This window comes from Rhipicephalus microplus, chromosome X, assembly GCF_043290135.1.
Source record: "Rhipicephalus microplus isolate Deutch F79 chromosome X, USDA_Rmic, whole genome shotgun sequence".
In the NCBI taxonomy this organism is placed as follows: domain Eukaryota; kingdom Metazoa; phylum Arthropoda; class Arachnida; order Ixodida; family Ixodidae; genus Rhipicephalus; species Rhipicephalus microplus.
In genome coordinates, this window is record NC_134710.1 from 442,365,926 (window position 1) to 442,387,135 (window position 21,210).

A 21,210-nucleotide genomic window follows, 5' to 3' on the forward strand; every position below is an offset into this window, starting at 1 on the left:
AATAAACGTAATTCAGTGATTTCACCAATGTACGCTCTTATCAGTCAATAATCATGCATATGAATTACACGTAATATATATTGTGTACTTGTGTCCTAGCTTTTTTAAGTTCTTTAACGGTAAAATATGTTGCAAAGCTCACTCAGACTCATCTGCAATATATGGCACATATATCACATAGAAAGAAAGCTGGAATTTTAAATTATTCAGCTTAATAAGAGCGAGTCACGCAAATTAAAAGTAAAACCACGACTTCTCACCTATAACATGCTTGACAGCATCGCCGTAAACCGCAGAGATCTTCACTCTGTCAGTTCAAGCAATATATATGGCCAGAACTGACATATTTCCAAACAATGATATTGTTACAAAAAGAAAAGCAGGTCATTCTGAAAATTTGCTCTAAAAATGATCATGAATGTGGGATGGTATTTTTTGTAAATATTCTCTCTCATTTGATTTCTGTACTTTTTTTACCACTCAATGATCAATGTGACCAATTACGCCGCAAGCGCGGCTTAATTGTACATGTCCTATTCAATAATAATAAAAATAAAAATAAACCTCAATGTAGACTCCAGTTGCGTTTGAAAGCATGGTGACTGTCTGAAAGTGATTTTGGCAGCTTCAAGATTCTCAAAGAATAAACTTAAGCAGCCTTATAAACCTGTTTCTGAATGATGTATTACACAGATTACTTTAGTTGCTTTTTGCCATTTAAGTACGGCCTTCAACGTACTCAGAATGGTCAGAAAGAACCAGATGAGTGTGCCAATAATTATAACAAAGTACATTTCGTGAGCTCACGAACATTTCCTGGCCTTTCCATATGGTACTCACCCCTTAAGCTTGATGAAAGTTGACGTCTGGTTCATCTGACCAAGGCGCAGGTTGCTTAGCTCTCTGGGAACAAATAGAAGAAAAAATCTACCAGCGGATTCCCCGCATTGTGAGAGTCGATGTCATGCAAGCCATCAGATTTATGTACTACACTGTTTGGCTTTTCGCCAAGCGTTTGGAGGCAGATGGACGAATAACTATGTACATCGAGTAATGTGGGCTATTTGCGGGATTATCGGGCATGTACAGTACTGCACCTAAGTGCAGCATCTGCCCCGAGGTAATGTCGGCCCTTACGTTAGGGAATAGACATTCGTTTTATCGATGCCAAATACGTGCCATGCTGTGCACTAATGTGTGTATCACTAAAAACGTTAGTTCATGTATGATTGCATTGACGAGCATTCTAACATCATAGCTAACCAAGACATATACATACAGTTGTAGTGTGTATTACAATTTTTCATTTGAAATAGGCAATACTAGAACCGAAGTCAGCCTTCGATGAACACCACCACAACTGCTGATATAATTGATCTGGCTTCAATCCATGTAGCATGGTTCGCGCTGTGTAGCGTTAGCAATAATTGATCATGATTACCTCTACTTTTTTGTATTCGCTACAGCACTTGCATTGTTCGCACAGTCAACCACAAGCGAGCAAAGAACAGACTCTAGAATTGTTGCAGCAAGTTTGTGCTTGAATAATTTATACCTTTTATTTGTCAGCCATAACAAACTGATTGCCTGTCTTTTTTAAGCTGCACAAAGCCTGTTCCTTAGGACTTCTCCTGTATATTTTGTACATTTCTCGGTTTAAATGATCGAAAACATTTATTTACAAAGAATCGTATTATATCTAGGTGGGCGGTAAAGTGCAGTAGCCAACCGAGTATCGCAGCTACGTTTAACCACTTCAGGAGTCAGCGCTAGGTAGTAGAAAAGGCGAAGTTTAGTTTTGAACTGAAATGATGGCACCATAAAGACATTCTCATAAACAAATCAAATTAAATTGCATAATTATATTCCAACCAATAATTAGGAGAAATGATCCCGTTCTGCTTAAAGGAAATATGTAAATCATAATTACTAATAATATTACAAATATAGAGTGCCACAACAAATATGTACTGATATGTTGGACACAGCCCATTACAATCTTCGAGGTTTAACGTCCCAAAACCACAATTTGATTATGAGAGATGTCATAGTAAAGGACTACAAAAATTTTGACTGCCTGGCATTCTTTAACATGCACCCTAATCTAGATACATAGCCTCAAACAGTTTTGCCTCCACCAAAAATGCAGTAGAGATTCAATCCTGCCACCTGGGCGTTAGAGGTTGAGCACCATAATCACTAGATCACAGTTGCAGGTTGTGGTACCCGAACACACGTCTGCGCACCTGTCCTTTTCCCATCCCCTCTAATTAGTAATTCTGTGTACGTAACGACGGCCACATTACTAAGCTAGCTTGTAATGCAGGTCATGCCATGCATTTCTTTACTGTACCGCAGTGGTACACAGCATATAGCTGTCTTATGACAGTTATGTCGATCTAACTGCCTGGTGCATAAACGCAAGGTTGAGGGCGCACTGAGGGGCCTTGCAGGTTCTGGCTGTGGGGTGGCACACTGCATAAAATTGCAGAATGTTCATTTCGTCCGTATACAAAAACATGTCAGTGCTGCAAAACTTCATGACAGAGGACAAAATGAAAATTAAGTAAGCTCACATGAGAAGAGAAGCTGATGTGTGTGTTAGTATAGTTCCCCATTGGCACTTCATCACAAGGAGCTTAATTTCTGCGAGTAATTTAATACCATATGCGTTATTGATTTCGGATAAGCCTCCTGTCCGCAAGTGGTCACAGATATTTATGCATGTTTACTTGCATAAAGAATGCAATAAAGTTTGGTTGAAACCATCCGCAGCTCATGTTTTTTCACTAACCCGTATTTCCTACACTATCAATTGTATAATCAACCATTATGTATCTCCTTTCACTGCAGGGTCGTGACCACGCACTGACAGTGTCTCTCTAGCCTACCACTCAATGATATGTAATAAATATCCCTTAAGTTCATAAAAACCAGCGATGCATCAGTGCGCCAACCTTGTTATGACACCTTCGGCAATGATGCTGGCCAGCGGCATGGGTAGCTCGCCGTACATGTTTCGTTCCCTGCCCACAGGGATCACCTTGACGGCACTCTCCTCACCACTCGGTCTCTGGAGGAGGTACACATCGGCTGTGCACCCTTCGCCAAGCTTGCGGCACTTCAGACAATCGTCCCTGGAAAGGGACAATGTGTTATGAGAATGACCTTTCTACGAGAAGGAGGTGAATTATTAGGGTGAATGTCAGGTTAGCAAATGAATATATGTCGCAGAAATGAATTCATAATGTGTCGCCATGTTGCTAAAAAAAACCGGGCACTTTGCACCGCACAGATCCAGCACAATCATCCTCTGTTCTTTACTACTACTGGGAAGCAACTAAGTACTTGTCTGGCTTTATTGCTTGGGGAATATATTGCCACGTGCCATGCCGTTCTGCGCAGCTGCCACTATAGAGCGACAGCCGTCGCGTCATTTAGATAGGCTAGAGCGGACTGCGATTAACTTCCGATGGGCCCATCGTATCAGACAGTGCAGTATCTGATGATAGATGTGCGCATGTTCTGTGTTGTCTTTTCAGCGCTTAAATAACTGGCAGCGCTTAAGCTGTGGGTTGTTCTTTTGGTGGAACGGAAACTGTGCATAGGCACGCTGCTCCGATCCTGTTAGTTTTCCTTTTGTGTCCTAAGCGTGAGGCACAAGTACGCCTCCTTACTAATAAACCTTGTCTGCCGCACCCTCGTCTTCTGTGGCTTCTAGTGACGACGACGCACGTGACATCTGGTGGAGGTGCTGGGTATGTTCAGTAACCCCTCGCGCAGCCGTGACACCAGTCCTAACCAAGCAAAGGAAAACGACCAGAGAAGAAGCCGCCGACAGCTAGGACTTCCCCCGGAGCACGACCTCCTTCCAGAAAAACTATCCGCCACGAAAGAAGCCAGGCCTGTCAAGATGAGTGAAGCCCAGTTGCCAACAGCCGTCGTATTGCAGCAACCCCGTGAACCCCCTAAATTTCGCGGAACGCAGTGCGACGACCCCGAGGACTGGCTGGAACAGTTCGAGCGCGTGGCGGCCATCAACAAGTGGAATGACGAAGCGAAGTTGCAGTGGGTCTACTTCACATTGGAAGAGTCTGCGCATACCTGGTTTATCAACCACGAATCCGTGCTTAGGATGTGGGAGGACTTCAAAGGCAGCCTTCTTCGGACGTTTTCAAGCGTCGCTCGCAAGGAACGGGCGGAGAGGCAGCTGCATTCATGCTTCCAGCTGCCTAACGAAAGCGTCGCTGTCTTCGTCGAAGAAATGAAGCATCTGTTTGGTCGAGCAGATCCGGAAATTCCAGAGGAAAAAAAACTTGGATTCCTTATCAGAGGAGTGAAGCAAGAACTTTTTGCTGGATTAATGCGCAATCCACCGCAAACTGTCTCCCAATTTGCAACGGAAGCAGCCGCCATGGAAAAGATTCTCGATGTGCGGCGGAGACAGTATGGACGCCCTGCTCCGGTAGACGGTACGTCGCCAGTTGAGCTTAATGCTGTAACCGTCAGCGACCTTCGGGACACCATAAAGGCTGTTGTGCAAGAGGAACTATGGAAGATGTTCCCGAGTTCTTGTCCTCAAGTGGCGACCTTGAGCGATGTCGTCAGACAAGAAGTTCAACAGACGCTGGGAACCGGACCATTAGTTCCACCAAGCCAGGAGCCTTAGTGGGCTCCACGAGGACCACAAATCATGTCGTACGCCGCTGCCGCGTGCAACCCAGTGCGCCCCGCCCAACCGACGGACTCTCCACCGCCACGCCCACAACCAAATGTCTACCGACCTCCTGCCGAGAGAGCCGTCCCTAGAAAGTCCGACGTGTGGAGGACTGACGACCATCGCCCGCTGTGCTTCCACTGCGGTGAACCTGGCCACTTGTATCGTAACTGTTTCTATAGGAACCTCGGATTACGTGGATTTCACGTCGGCGCTTCACGTCCGCAACCTGGTCAAAGGCCAGCTGAGATTGAAGACTATTTGCAGCAACAAAGTTTGCCAGCGGGCCGCCGCAGGTCGCCGTCGCCTTCGTCTCGCCGTTACCCATCGCCACACCCTGCCAACACAGGAGCATCACGGGGAAGATCCCCTAGCCCTCATTTGGGAAACTAAAGACGGCAACCAATGGAGGTGTGGTTGCTGCCCGGCGCACCCCTGAAGAACCTCCCCCGCCCGAAAGTCCCAGTGGAGCAACACTACCTGCAGCATGTGAGAAACACGAGCGACATATCAGCACTAAGTTCCGTTCAAGCCGCAACAGTACACCACGACAGACCTGCAACGCCAAGATAAAATCGACCGATCTGGCAGTGAAAATCGACAACCGGGACGTAATTGCGTTGGTTGATACCGGTGCTGACTTCTCCGTCATGAGTGCGGTGTTCGCCGACCAGTTGAAGAAGGTGCTGACTTCGTGGGAAGGCCCGCAGGTACGAATAGCAGGCGGTCACGTCATAACACCAAAGGGAAGATGCACAGCTCGTGTGGATGTGGAAGGGCATACGTACCCTTCCGTTTTCGTCATCCTGGACCAGTGCTCTCGGAACGTCATTCTCGGTGCGGACTTCCTTTCGGCAAACAAAGCAATCATAGATCTTCAAGCGCAAACAATCACCCTGTCACCAGATACGGGCGTCTGCGAAATCCAAGTCCTGCATTATCAGCGGCGCTAATGATTCTCGACGAGCACGTCACTATGCCACCACGCTCGAGTGCTGTCATCCCCGTGGGCGCTGACTGCTGCATCTGCGCGGAAGGTTTGGTCGAGGCCAACCAGAGTTTGCTCTTTGAAAAAGGTTTGGCTATCGCCAGAAGAATCGTTCACATCGTTGAAGGAACCGTCAGTGTACTAATCACTAATTTCTGCTCGGAATATCGTCACCTTGCAAAGGGCACCACTGTGGCACTATTCGAGGCTATCCCGGACATAAGCGATGTACTCACGATCGACGACACGCTCCATCCTCGTACACACGACAAGTTCTTTAACGTGAATCCGGCGTTGCCCCTGGAAAGACATGAAAGGCTGCGGAAACTGCTCTATAGCTACCAGGATTGTTTCGCCACGTCACCCAAGATCCGCCAGACAACGCTTGTAAAACATCGCATCATAACTGATGAAAATGTGCAACCAAGTCATCAATCGCCGTACCGTGTGTCCATGAAAGAGCGCGAGGCAATCCGGAAACAGGTACAAGAAATGCTTCATGACAACATCATTGAGCCCTCCCAAAGCCCGTGGGCTTCCCCTGTAGTGATCGTGAAAAAACGAGACGGCACTCCAAGATTCTGCGTTGACTATCGCCGACTCAATAAGGTAACGAGAAAGGATGTTTATCCGCTCCCTCGAATCGATGACGCCCTCGATCGTCTCTGCAATGCCAGATACTTTTCATCTATGGATCTAAGGACTGGCTACTGGCAGGTGGAAGTTGATGAAAGGGATCGCGAAAAGACGGCGTTTATTACACCAGATGGACTATACCAGTTTAAAGTCATGCCATTTGGACTTTGCACTGCCCTAGCAACTTTCCAAAGGGTAATGGACACCGTATTGGCTGGCCTGAAATGGCAAACGTGTTTGGTGTATTTGGACGACGTCATAGTTTTCGCTCCATCTTTCGAGGAATACATCAGCAGGTTAAAAGTGGTACTTGAACTGGTATAGCGCATTACAGGGAAGAAGAAACGGCCGAGCAGACCGACACAAGAGGACAGAGCGCTAGTCCTCTTGTGTCGTACTTGATGCACTTAGGCTTCAGGACTTACGTTAAAGCCCGAAAAATGCCGTTTTGCCTACGAGCAGCTGAAGTTTCTTGGTCACGTCGTCAGTTCTGCCGGCGTTCTACCAGACCCAGAGAAGACAGCTGCAGTTCGAGACTTCCCGCAGCCCCGCGAAAAGAGCCTTCGAAGCTTTCTCGGACTTTGCACGTACTATAGGCACTTTGTCAAGGACTTCTCGCAGGTCTCCGAGCCCCTGACACGTCTAACGAAAGAAGACAGCTCGTTTGTGTGGGAGGCACCCCAAGAAGAAGCGTTTCGGGAGCTCAAAAGACGTCTTCAAGCGCCCCCCATTTTGGCCCACTTTGACGAGAACGCGGCAACAGAAATCCACACCGACGCCAGCAGTGTCGGCCTCGGTGCCGTTCTTGTTCAAAGGCGGGATGGACAAGAACACGTCATCGCCTACGCCAGTCGATCTTTGTCTAAGGCAGAGTACAATTATTCCACGACCGAAAAGGAATGCTTGGCAATTGTGTGGGCAACTTCCAAATTCCGCCCATATTTGTACGGCAGGCCTTTTACCGTCATTACCGACCACCATGCTTTATGCTGGCTTGCGAACCTAAAGGATCCATCCGGACGTCTCGCAAGGTGGAGCTTGCGGCTCCAGGAGTTCGACATATTGGTAGTGCACAAGAATGGAAGAAAGCATTCCGACGCAGATTGTCTGTCTCGAGCCCCGGTTGAGCAACCACCACCGTGTGCAGACGACGATGCCAGTTTTCTGGGCATGATCACCGCTTCCGACTTAGTCGCCCAACAACGGGCCGACCCTGAACTGAACTGTCTCATTGAACATCTTGAAAGAAAACGTATGGAGATACCCAAAACTTTCAGGCGTGCTCTTCACACATTCTGCTTAAAAGACGGTGTCCTCGTGAAAAAGAACTTCGACTCTAGGAAGAGCACCTACCTTCTCGTCGTGCCGTCGTCATTGCGTGAGGAAATCTTGCAGGCGTCACATGACGAACCAACCTCCGGGCATCTTGGGTGTACACGAACGCTTTCGCGGATACATGAGCATTACTACTGGCCGCGCATTCTAGAAGACGTCAAGCATTACGTACGGACGTGCCGAGAGTGTCAACGCCGCAAGAGACCGCCAACAAAACCCGCTGGACTACTCCAGCCACTTCAACCCTCAACAAGGCCCTTCGAACAAATCGGAATGGACTTTCTGGGACCCTTCCCGACGTCTACCGCAGGAAATAAGTGGATCATTGTGGCGACAGATTACCTGACTCGCTACGCAAAAACCCGCGCCCTTGCTCGAGCCACTGCTGAAGAAGCCGCCAGATTCTTCGTTCACCAAATTGTCCTGCGCCACGGTGCACCTCAGGTCCTTATCACTGACAGAGGGACAGCCTTCTGTTGCGAACTGATGCAAGCCATTTTGCGGTACAGCCACACCACTCATCGCCGAACTACCGCATACCACCCGCAAACTAACGGTCTCACAGAACGGCTCAACAAGACCCTGGCGGACATGATGTCGATGTACGTCGATGTCGAACATAAAACAAGGGATGAAGTGCTCTCATATGTCACCTTCGCATATAATACGGCCGCCCAGGAGACAACCGGGCAGACACCATTCGCTCTTGTTTACGGACGGGAAGTGACAACGACTCTGGACGCAATGTTGCCGCACCTAAACGAAGGCGACCCGAACCCGGACGTAGCGATATTTCAACAACGCGCTGAAGAGGCCAGGCAGCTGGCTCGACTGCGAACGGCAACCAAGCAAGCGACGGATGCCCGACACTACAGCCTGCGACACCGCCATCAGGAATACACACCCGGCGAACAAGTTTGGCTATGGGCACCAGTTCGCCGACGAGGCCTCAGCGAAAAGCTTCTGCGGCGTTATTTTGGCCCTTACAAAATTGTTCATCGCGTAGGGCCACTGATCTATGAAATCGTCCCGGATGGTGTGACAGACTCCCAGCGTCGACGTGTGCGGTCCGAAATTGTTCACGTTGTGCTTTTGAAACCCTATTATGCGCGCTAGCAGACATGTGCGCTTGTTCCTCTATTTTTTTGTGAAAACTTCAGTGCCTCATGACTTCAGTGCTTGCTTTCAACATCGAGGCAATGTTTTTTGAAGGGGGGAGCAATGCCACGTGCCATGCCGTTCTGCGCAGCTGCCACTATAGAGCGACAGCCGTCGCGTCATTTAGATAGGCTAGAGCGGACTGCGATTAACTTCCGATGGGCCCATCGTATCAGACAGTGCAGTATCTGATGATAGATGTGCGCATGTTTTGTGTTGTCTTTTCAGCGCTTAAATAACTGGCAGCGCTTAAGCTGTGGGTTGTTCTTTTGGTGGAACGGCAACTGTGCATAGGCACGCCGCTCCGATCCTGTTAGTTTTCCTTTTGTGTCCTAAGCGTGAGGCACAAGTACACCTCCTTACTAATAAACCTTGTCTGCCGCACCCTCGTCTTCGGTGGCTTCTAGTGACGACGACGCACGTGACAATATCTGAGTCATAGTAAGAATTAGCTTTTATTTTGTCAATTAGCCTCAAGCACTTTCAATATACATACAAAGAATGAACGAGGCACGCCCTACACATTTCCAAGAAACGAACTCTGAGTAACGAATTAAAATGGAGAACAGAAAACATTCTTTAACAAGGGTAACCCAAACAATGATTGACCTGTGCAGGTTCCTTCAAAATAATAGGGGGGCAGACACAATTTTTGTGTACGAGAGTGTGGCAGCACATTATGCGTTTGTTCATATTTTTTGTATACCTCCCTGTATACACATTGTCACTGGATGATGCAGTCCGTAATAAACAGTCCTCGGCTGGACGATGCACTCTCATAGCAGAGTGGAGTGCTATGCAGCATCGGCCGAGTTTAGCCCGCGTCTCTCGAACTCAGGATCTTCCCGAGCCCTTATGAACAAGCCAACAGTACGAAATAGTCAAATTTACCCCTCAGCACGCTGTGCTTGATTGGTTACGATAGAACCAGTCATCGCGTCAAGGATGGCCGACTAAGTTGGGCTGTGTTTTCAAACCAGAGGCATCTTCTTTCATTTGATTTTCATTTCACTGAGTGCAGAAGTGCACGCATGCAATAAAAGCGTCAGAATCTTTTTGCGATTATAGTTTTTAGAGGCACAGGGTGTCTGAACTTATTATGAAGCTTTTAATGCCTGCACTAGGTTTGTTTTGGAATAATGAGCCCGATGGCCTCTCAGATCAGCACCAGTCGAGCGTCTTACAATATCGCGACCACAGCTGAGCCTGAGACACGTTTTGATAGATAGATATGTGGTGTTTAACGTCCTAAAAGCACCCTCCACTACAGCATGAGAGATGCTGTAGTGGAGGATTCCGGGAATTTCGACCACCTGGAGTTCCTTAACGTGCACACAAATCTGAGCACATGACCCTACAGCTTTTTCACCTCCATCGAAAATGCAGCCACCACAGCTGGGATTTCACCCATAGACAGGTGTTGATCATCATGATTAGTCTGTACATTCTAGTGCACTGCTTGGCTGGTGCGCGTCGTCTTCGTTTCCATCGCCTGCTAGCACTCGAGAAAGTACGGCCGGCTAATTTGCTCTAATAGGCGAACCTCCTGAAGCCGTGGGTCTGTCTCTCCTGTCTCGTGCTACGTGACCGCCTAGATCGATGACTGACTCAGCAGGGATGCGGATGGATGGGCAGACAGACAGACATGGCTGATGATTCATCGTTTACTAATGAAGCCCTCTAAAGCTTCGCCCCTATCTTAATAATTCTCTCTGTGGATATTCTGCGATTTTTTGACTGGACAATATGCTTGGCAAGTTAGGCCAGGGCATTTTATGACCAAGCTAATTATGCCAAGTCGTGGTAATGCCAAGGTAATTACGACATATCTTAAAAATACCGTGCTAATGAAGCCATGTAAAGCTAGAACCAGTCCAAATTAAATGCCCTAATTGAGGAGCTAACTAAACTATGCTAATATGTGACATTAGTCATGAGCATGCTTACTGAAATCATGCTGATTAGCCCCTACAAATATGATGACAAATAGTATCCTGCTATTCAGGATAACGTTCATTAACTCCATACTTATCAAAGCCTTGCTCACTGCATTGATATATAGTGTTTCTTGGTGGAAGGGCCACGTTATTGCCAAAGAGCGCCAATACATGTGACAAAAAATTTGGGCTATGCGTATGACGAGTGGCTGTAAAAGGGCCTAATATTACTCACTCTGAAGGCGGGTAAACATATAGGGAATAAAATTATGAGAGTGACATGAAATGTGTAGAGTGAAAACTAGCGGTCAATGATTCTGATGATAAGCTATGAAGAGAATATAGGGTACGAATGTCTCTCCGGCGTCCTTGTCTCCAAGGGCCGCGAAACATGTGCTTTGTAATGTATGTACGGCAGCAACAACCTCTTGTGAGAGGTTGTTCTAGAGATTACCAGGGTAGATCACGTGGAAGTTGCGAACATCTTTTAAAAATACAAATAATAAATGATGTTTGAAAAGTGGATCTCTACCGAGGAACATCGCCGGGTGAAGAGGCATTTGTTCTCGGTAGGATGTTAGAAAATGCTTTTTTCGAATAGGAGCTAATTCACTGCACTGTATCAAAATATGTAGGACACTGAGGCATTCGCCGCATTTCTCACACATTGATGGATCACCACCGGTCAGCAGGTGTGAGTGTGTACTATATGTGTGTCAGATACGTAACCAACAGAGTGCTACTTCTGTACGGCGTGTTTGTGATGTTGGTGGCCAGTCACCAAGGTAAGGCTTGATTAAATGTTATTTATTATGTACTTGTCCGTCCCATGTATGCTGCCAATAATCCCTCAGCTTTTCTCTCAAAACGGGTTTTAAGTTCATTACGGGGACAGCAACAGATGATTGTGGAGTGTCCGCATGGACTGATGTTGCGAGCTTATCCGCTAGTACGTTTCCCTCAATTTCACGGTGTCCTGGTGCCAAACATACTACTACATGCTGTTTCGATGCGTAAATGGCACAAAGGAGAAAGTATAGCGAAGCAATGACAGGATTTTTGTACGTTCTGATGGCTTTTAAGGTTTTTACAATGCTTAATGAATCCATGTATATGACTGCATTATTTATTTTCGTTTCTTTAATGGGTTTTGCTGCCGCCAGTATTGCATAAGCTTCAGCTGTAAAAATGCTTGTGTGAGGGTGGAGAATACCGACATCCAAAAAAGATGGGCCCACCGCTGCATAGGATACGCCCGCGCAAGTCTTTGATGCATCAGTGAAAAATTCAGGATAGGTATATTTGTGTGCCAATTCCCAGAAGTACATCTGAATGTCTAGGGGTGGGGCATGCTTTGTCAGAATCATGAAAGATGTGTCACAATTTATAACCTGCCATTGCCATGGCAGGGTCCATGTAGTAGAAGCCATTACGCGGTGTTCGAGCAATGCGACGCCTGTGTCCAAAGCTAGTGCTCGAACACGCAGCGAGAAGGGCTGTTTCAATGTGGGTCGGTTTTGAAAGAGCTGGGAGCTGGATGTGTTGTTTACAGCAGGGTGTGTAAGGTGGTCCATCTTTGCGGTTATCTTCAAAAAATATGTAAAAGACAGGCACAGTCTTTGTATATATAGCGACCATTCATCTGAGTCTGCGTAGAGGCTTTCCACGGGGCTTGTACGAAAAGCTCCCGTAGAAAGAAGAATGCCTAGATGGTGGACAGAGTCCAGCATTTTCAATGTCGTTGGTGGTACGGACTGGTACACTATCGCCCTATAGTCTAGACATGTGCGGATAAGGCTTTTGTAGAAGCTCATCATGACATTTTTTGTCGCTGCCCCAACTTGTGTGGGACAGCACTTTTAGGATGTTCATTGTTTTCATGCATTTCTCCTTAATGTACTTAATGTGTGGTATAAACGTGAGCTTCATGTCTAGAATTATGCCTAAAAATTTTTATTCGCTCTTGACAGCTACGCACTCACCCTGCAACTGTATATGAGGATCAGGGTAGAGTCCTCTCTTCCTAGAAAACAGAACACAGGAGCTCTTTAGTGGATTCAGACTGAAACCGTTCGCATCTGCCCATTTACAGACCTTGTTAACACAGTGCTGAACCTGCCGCTCGCATGCCGAAAGATTACAGGATTTAAAACCTATCTGTAGATCATCAACGTATGCTGATTAAAAGATGTTACGTGGGATGCACGATCGCAGGGAGTTCATTTTGACTATAAAGAGAGTACAACTGAGGGGACACCACCCTGCGGTACTCCCGTTTCTTGCACGAACGGCTGTGACAACGCATTGCCCACTCGAACACGAAATGTACGATTGGACAGATAATTTTCGGTTACACTTAGCATATTACCTCGTATACCTAAATGTGTGTGGTCTGTCAATATTCCAAAACGCCACGTTGTATCGTATGCTTTGTCCATGTCAAGGAAGAGAGATTGAAAGAACTGCTTATGAATGAAAGCTTCGCGTATTTGCATCTCTATGCGGATGAGATGGTCTGTGGTGGAACGACCCTCACGGAATCCGCACTGATATTGGGCGAGGAGTTCGTTTGATTCGAAAAAAATATAATAATCGGCAGTTTATCATCTTTTCAAATAATTTGCAGAGGCAGCTAGTCAGAGCAATAGGCCTGTAACTCGATACGGAAGATGGATCTTTGCCCTGTTTAAGAATAGGTATTACTATGGCCTCTTTCTACGCAGAGGGAATCTCGCCAGAAGCCCATATGGAGTTATACAGACAGAGGAGAGTTTTTGTGTTTCTTGGGGTAAGTATTTAAGCATCTGAAAAACACGGTCAGAACCTGGGGATGATTTGTTGCAGCAGTTTAGCGCTGCCTGCGACTCAGCCAAGCTGAGAAGTCTGTTGTATGGCTCACTTTTTTCACATTTATGTTCAAGTTTTTGCCTTTTTACTCCCTCTTTGTATCATTTGAGTGTATCATAATAATGCGATTAGCTGGACACGTGTTCAAAGTACGCTCCCAGGGAGTCTGCTTGATCATCAAGGCTGTTACCCTGTGTCTACTAGAGGGAGTGAGTGTATCTGTCGGCCTCTTATCCTATTCATTCTGTTCCAGACCTTGACTTCATCAGTATAGGAATTAATGCCCGACAAAAACTTCTGCCAGCTTTCTCTTCTAGCCTGCCGGCACATCCTTTGCTCTTGAGACTTTACTTGTTTCAAACTGATCAGATTTTCTGCAGTTCAGTAGTCACGCAATAGACACCACGCTTTATACTGCTTTTTGCGAGCATTCCGGCAGTCATCGTTCCACCACGGGACATGACATCTGCAGGGACCACAACTTGTCTGGTGGATACATTTTGAAGCAGCGTCAACAATAAAAGCAGTGAAATATATAGCGGCAGAGTCGATTCCTAGAGAGGAAATCTTGGCCCACGATAGAGTACTAAGACTCTACTTCTCCCAATCTGCTCTGTCTACCTTCCAAGTTGGAGCCTGAGGTAGAGATTCATTTTATTATGGAGTCTTCAGTAATATGGGAAAGTGATCACTCCCATAGGGGTTTTTAATAACATCCCGATTGAAATCAGGTAAAAGTGTAGGAGAAACAATGCTAAGATCAATACACGAATACGTTTTGTTTGCCAGGCTAAAAAATGTTGGTTCTTATTTAAAATGCATGCATCTGTAGAAAGAATAAAGTTCTCAATCAAGCGGCCTCGTGCATCACTCCTCAAGTCACCCCACAAAGGGCTGTGGGCATTAAAATCACCAAAGACGATATATGGTTCAGGTAGTTGATCCATAAAAGACTGAAATTCTTGTTTCTGCAGCTGATATTTAGGAGAAATGTACACTGAGCAAATGGTAACAAGTTTCCCTAAGACAACAGCACAAATTGCCACTGCTTTACGGGCCGTTTGTACTTGCAAATCTTCACACGCTATGCATTTGTCTAATATAATAGCAACGCCACCTGATGGGGCGATTTCATCATCTCGATCTTTGCGGAAGATGATGTGGTCTCTAAGGAAATTCGTATGTTTTGGTTTCAAGTGCGTTTCTTGTACACACAGCACTTTTGGCGAGTGTTTGTGTAAAAGTTCTTGAACATCACCAAGGTTTTTAAGCAGTCCTCTGACGTTTCATTGCATAATTTGTGTTTTCATATCGGGTGTGAAGTAGTGCTGTGTGTACAGATTGGGGGTGACTTACCTTACTGATCTTTTAGGGGGCCCTGTAGTTGGTGTTTTTTCTTTCTTGGAGCAGTCAAGGGGCTCTTGCCGTTCCTTCGGCGCAGTCGGCATCGGTGGGTCAGTGGTGTCCATCGCCTCTGGAGAGGCGCCAGACAGTCCTGTACGTGGGGTAGGCTTTGTCTTGGCAGACAGAGCCTTCGCCCTCACCGGGCCAGAGGTCAAGGGGACCTCTATAGTTTGTGTGTTGCCCTGGCTGTTGCCAGGGTTCACAGGGGCTTTTGGTAAGGTCATGTTCAAAGATGGCAGAGCAGCCAGGGCTGCTTCTCCAGTGGGGTCTGCTGGCGGTTGCCTCGACACACCAAGCGTCGTCCAGGGCTTCGCCAAAAATCGTAGTGATGCTGACCCCCCTTGCACCACTTCGGCGAATGACTTCTGTAGAGAAGTGTGCGATGCGCGCTGTCGGGCTTCCCTGAAACTGACATTTTCTTGAAATTTAATTGTGAGAATTTCTTTTTCTCTTTTCCAGGCTGGGCATGAGCGAGAATAAGCGGGATGGTCACCATCACAGTTCGCGCAATGGGCCTCCGCCTCAGACTTACAGTCATCAGCAGAGTGCCCTGTGGTTGTGCACCTTGCGCACATGAGCTGCCCTCAACAGCTTTGGGAAGCATGGCCGAATTGTTGGCACTTGAAACAACGTCTCGGGTTTGGTCAAACACGGAGCATGAGATAGCCTGTAGCAACTGTTTCTGGGAGTTTGTTTGTTCCAAACGTCAGTACAATGTGCGTTGTGGGGAGTTCTGCATTATTTTGCCTAAATTTAATGTGCTGCACGTGTATGACGTTCTCGTCTTTCCAGCCATTCAAAAGTTCCTTGTCAGTAAGGTCTACAAGAGCTTCACCTGATACGACACCTTTCAGTGTGTTCAATGTCCGGTGAGCAGTAACGGTGAGAGGTTTGTCCCCAAATTCAACAAGGTTGCTTAGTTTCTGCTACTGGATTTTGTCTTCGACTTCTATTAGCAGGTCCCCACTGGCCATCTTGGTGGCTTTGTAGCCAGTGCCGATGGTATCAGTGAGGCATCTGGAAACTAGAAACGGTGATATGTTTGTTGCTTTGTTTCCTGTGGTTTCACAATGTATGACATGGTACTTTGGGAACAAGTCTTGATTCTTCATTACACACTGTGATGATGATGAGCGGTGTTTTGTAGCACAAGGACCAAATGAAAACTGTGAGGCTGCTTCGGTGCGCCCCCATTTCTGGGGGCGATCACTCAGGAAGGGGTTTGGTGATCCCATGAAAGAAAGCGTTTGTTCGGCAACGGCGCCTACCACCCACCACTAAGCCCAACTAGGGGACGTGGCAGAGCGTGTGAACACGTCTGCGCAACGCCAGTAGTACGCCATCACTATAACCTAATATGGTTTATCCTAGGTTGGATAAGCACACAAGGTTAACCCTTGCCGCCAGAAAATTTGGAAGCAGATGGAAAAGAGAAGATGACAGGACAGATAAAAAGTGGGAGATGAAGATGAAGATGTAGGGAGAGAGATAGCAAAAGGCAACTGCCAATTTCTCCTGGGTGGGTCAGCCCAGGGGTGCCGTCTTCGTGAAGCCGGGGCCAAAGGGGCGTGTTGCCTCTGCCGGGGGGCCTTAAAGGTCCAATCACCCAACGTCGGCTCAACCCCCAGGATTCCCTTTTCTCCGTACATGGCAAAGCCATGCATTGCTAGGCGTGGAAGGGAGTCAAAACTCCCCCGTTAGCTCAGGTCCGTGGTGTCGCTACACACCAAACGCCTACTTGCGCAGGCACCCCTGCGGGGCCTTGCTCACTGCACACGAGATAAGTCCCTTTTGAATAAAGCCTAATCAATAAAGACACGACAGCTCAGTGTAAAGGTCATTAAGTCTCAGCTAATTAGTATCAGCTAAGTAATACAGCAAAATTCAGACAGAGGTGATTTCGTCTTCCCTTCGAAGCTGACCATGCACATGGGTACCCAAGCAAAAATTCTGATAGAGGTCTGTATCAGTCTGATACAGTCTCCTATAAGTTATACCAGTCTTGTACCAGACTGATACGAAGTCTTACCAGTTCTTATAGACATTCATATCAGTCTGATACAATTTCTTACCAGTGCTACCAGTCTCATATCAGACTGATACAGTCTTACCAGTGCTACCAGCTTTTGAATAAGTTTGATTGGTCATTTCTATAGCATATATTAGTCTTTAGGTTTTTAGTCTTTTGTTCATTTATCGGATCTTCAAGATGCATTACTGTCATTTTAACGGTACTTTTTTTTTGAACACACTGCCCACATATGTCATTGGTTATTTCTGCATGTATATTAGTGTATCAATGTTTTCTATTGAACACTTGACGACTATTGTGTGAAATATTATGACGACTCAAAGAGTGTAACTGGCAGCTTTTGGATGCGTAGAATAAAATGTACAATGTTTCATGGCGGTGCATAATTGACAAACTGAGCTTTAAATATGCAAAGCAGCTTTCAGCCTAGATGAACGCTTTATTCTGTGTACAAATGGGATTGCAGGTGCCAGATAGCAACACAGTTAATGCTGACAATGATAGATGACCCCTAGAAATTTCAAGATACTAGTATCCAAAGCTTATCAGATGACAGTATAAACATAACTTGAAACAATACAAACAAAACTTCTCATCACAGAGCAATATTAACATAATTTCTAAATTTTAATTTATAGGGCCAGTAAACATTCCAAGGGAGATAACTTAATAATCAGTCCACTACTGTGAAATGAGTTTGCTGATACAATAATTTTTCCAAGCGGCGTTGATTCGAAAGCCTCGGGTGGTGCTGCAGTTTCTCCCTTTCACAACACAAGCCAACCCCAGCTGTCTCGCCCACATAGTGCTTTGCCTTTAATGATGAGCCACTGCATTAGTGTCATAATCCATACTGGATGAGATAATTTAAATAAACAATGAAATGCTTCTTTGAGTAATCATTAATTGACCTCATCATCAAAACTTAATGCCTTGCATATCCACTGCCAGAAATATTTCAAAGCAAGTTGAGGGTTTTATTGCGCACTTCAACCGCTTTCTTTTTTTTTCTTGTCGGTCCCAACAAGCTGCGCCGAAAACTACAGGGAGGAATGGCAGTAAAGAAGTGCGATATGTAAGCACACATTATGAGCTAGAGCATGCTTGAAGAAACACCGTAGCTTTTTCGTGTTGCCAATCCCATGTGCGAGTGTGACTATGCAATGTTAGATTTTGGACAGCAGTGCCAGCATGTGGCAGCACACGGTGGCAAGAAGCACATTCGATTAAAACGCTGCTCTTGATTTATTTTGGCTATAGGCCAATAACATGCTTTCAGTTGTTTTACACCACATACAGGCATCCGAAAATTCGAAGTGAGCGCAGTCATCTATATGAAAAAAAGTCACTTGCAGCTGCAAGATTTGGCTGATATGTTGATAGCAGCATATGTTATTCACAGGTGTGTCTTTACACAAAGCCCAAGCGGTGGCACAGACCTGCTATATTACTTGCCTGTAATCCTCACAAAATTGATAAATCAAAAACCATGTACTAATTAAGGTTAAAGCATTTGACTGCAAAACACACACGTGCACGCACACACAAGAAACTGCCTACTATGAGAAAAGTTCAGTTGTGAAGATAACAACAATAGAAAGGATCAAGCCTACATTTAGTTGTCCTACCTTGCTAAACTCATATTAGACTGGCTATATATGTCACAAGTTTTAAACAAGTTTGGTACATCAGCAACGTAGCAAACACATCCAACTTTCATGTGCAAACACACTGGCCAAATCCTTCAAGCACAACTTTTTTTCTGTTTCTGAGCAAATACCAATGTGAGATGGGTTCTTGAATAATTTTGATGCAAGCCTCACACACATGAGCACACACACAGAGCCTGGCAGTTTATTGACATGCACCAGTGTAAAATACATGCCATTGTTGCATTTAAAGTGTCGCTCATGCCAACATTGTCGCGAGCCGCATCTGCAGTCCGGTCGGAATCGCTGAGCGAGTTTTCCTCGAAGCCGTAAGTGTCGTCGGGATCAGGATTTTCATTGCTGTCACCATGCGCATCACTCAAACTTCACGTGTCGAAGGCCGCTACTCTAGAACATCAATTACGAGCTAAAGACTGAGGAATGCTCTTGCTGAGTGTAGCTGGTTGGCCCAATGCGCCTCCACCGCTCCTTGTCCGAGGTACTATACATATTGCAATCCAGGCTCCAAATAGCGTTTTTTTTTTTCTTCTTTTTGATCAAGGCTGGGGTTGAGTTGAATCCATCTCTCGTCGAACTTGACAAAACTTCAAATAGCGCGCTTGATGGTGCCCACGCAAAGTGAGGCTGCGGGACTGATAATAAGTGAACGGGTAAAGATCGATTACATCGACCAAGGCTTCACATTCACAACCTGCTCGCTGTGCCTTGAATGTTAAGCACGCGGTGCGGATTTCACCGAAAACTATAACATGTGCCGCGAGATCACGGCGCGAGGTAGTGACTTTTCAGAACCCCTCGCGTGGTGAAGGTGTATTGTACTGTGGTCGCCACGGAGTAAGGTGTTCGTCACCATGGTGGTCGCTGACTGCCATTATGGCTAGATGATTGTAGCCATATTAATGTGATAGATAAATGGATAAATGAATTGATATGGCTGTACCCTTTAAGTGGAGCAGCGGCTAACGCCACCTAGCCTAACCAACGCGAATATGGCGACACAGCGCATGACCTCTGAAATTGCCGCTGCGCGCCCATCATTGCGCATTTGCCATCTTGGAGGCTATGCATAGCGTCACCATTTTACAGTATTGGCATTCATTGTTTATATTGTTACGAGGTTGGTTGCTTCTGAGCGAGATGTATTTGCAGAGTAAAAACTACAGGCAAGAGACACAATGGCTGATTGGCCCAGTCGCGCGCCTGTCAGTCGCACCTCTTCCTTTTCTTCCTCTCCGTAGCAGGACCCCCGGGCGTTGGAGCGCCGTCTCGGCGAGAGTCCGGAGAAGTGCGACAGAAGTAGGGTTTCAAGCGCGAAACATGGACAATGTCAACTAGTGACGAACTTGGTGACGTATTGGAGTACAATGGCGCTATCTCGTAGGTTACGTCGCTAACTTGACGTAAGACTAGGTAGGGTCCGGCGTATCGGGACAAAAGTTTTTCGGAGAGACCTACACGGCGACACGGTGACCAGAGGAGCACGTGGTCACCTGGGGCAAACGTTATATTTCGATGCCGGTGGTCGTAGCGGGCTTTTTGCATATCCTGTGACCTGGTGAGGCGAGACTGGGCAACTTGACGAGCCATGTGAGCCCGATCAATGGCTTCGCGCGCGTACTCGGAAGGAGATGGCACGAGAGGCAAGGTGGTTTCAAATGGCAATATGGGGTCGCGACCATATAAAAGATAAAAAGGCGAGAATCCCGCAGTGTCATGTCGAGAGGAGTTATATGCGAAGGTCACATAGGCCAACGTTGTATCCCAGTCTCGATGATCATCGGAGACGTACATCGAAAGCATCTCTGTGAGCGTGCGGTTGAGACGTTCAGTTAGGCCATTAGTTTGTGGGTGGTAGGCGGTAGATAGCTTATGGGCTGTAGCACACGATCGAAGGAGGTCATCGACAACTTTGGACAGGAAAGAGCGGCCGCGGTCCGTAAGCAGCTGTCGGGGTGCACCATGGTGTAAGATGACGTCATGAAGAAGAAAATCCGCGACGTCAGTGGCGCAACTGGTTGGCATGGCCTTTGTTATCGCGTAACGGGTCGCATAATCTGTGGCGACGGCAATCCATTTATTTCCTAGTGTCGTCGTCGGTACCAAGTGTTCCGAGAATGGTCAATGGCATTGGGCTCTTCGGCAGGTGGAAAGGTGCGGGCGGTATCGTCGAAACGGGTCATATTGGTCGTTGCGCGATGTGCCGAGGACCATGTGTTGCGGCAGTAACGGGCAATATGTCCAACGCGGTGGCAGTTGAAACATATAGGGCGGTCATCTGCAGTTCGCCACTCAGCCGGGTTGCGAGTACGTGGAGAAGACCGTCGGTCGGAGAAGGGCATCACGAAAGGGCGTTCGCTGACTCTAGGCGCGGTGACATGGCACACGGAATGCACTCCGATGTTTTCAAGCTCCCGGCGCACGATGGCTTGAACAAGAGGAACAGTAACAGGAGTGGCATCGGTACTGCGCGAATAGAACGCCGAGGG

The 21,210-nt window shown here is 46.7% G+C and overlaps 1 protein-coding gene across 7 annotated transcripts in view; it reads right to left on the reverse strand.

Moving 5' to 3' along the window:
- Positions 1–21,210, reverse strand: part of LOC119161804 (uncharacterized) — a 268,657-nt gene that overhangs the window by 59,773 nt on the left and 187,674 nt on the right. For 5 of the 7 annotated variants that reach the window (XR_012887672.1, XR_012887673.1, XM_075880542.1 and 2 more), the window contains 2 exons: positions 2,958–3,137; positions 841–927 (listed from right to left, as the gene is read on the reverse strand). Coding sequence is in view for 5 of the 7 variants with exons in the window: in XM_075880542.1 (XP_075736657.1) it covers positions 841–927; positions 2,958–3,137 (267 nt within the window). In the remaining 2 variants the exon portion in view is untranslated. The remainder of the gene's footprint in view (positions 1–840; positions 928–2,957; positions 3,138–21,210) is intronic. The other 2 variants (XM_075880543.1, XM_075880544.1) reach the window with 2 other exon arrangements.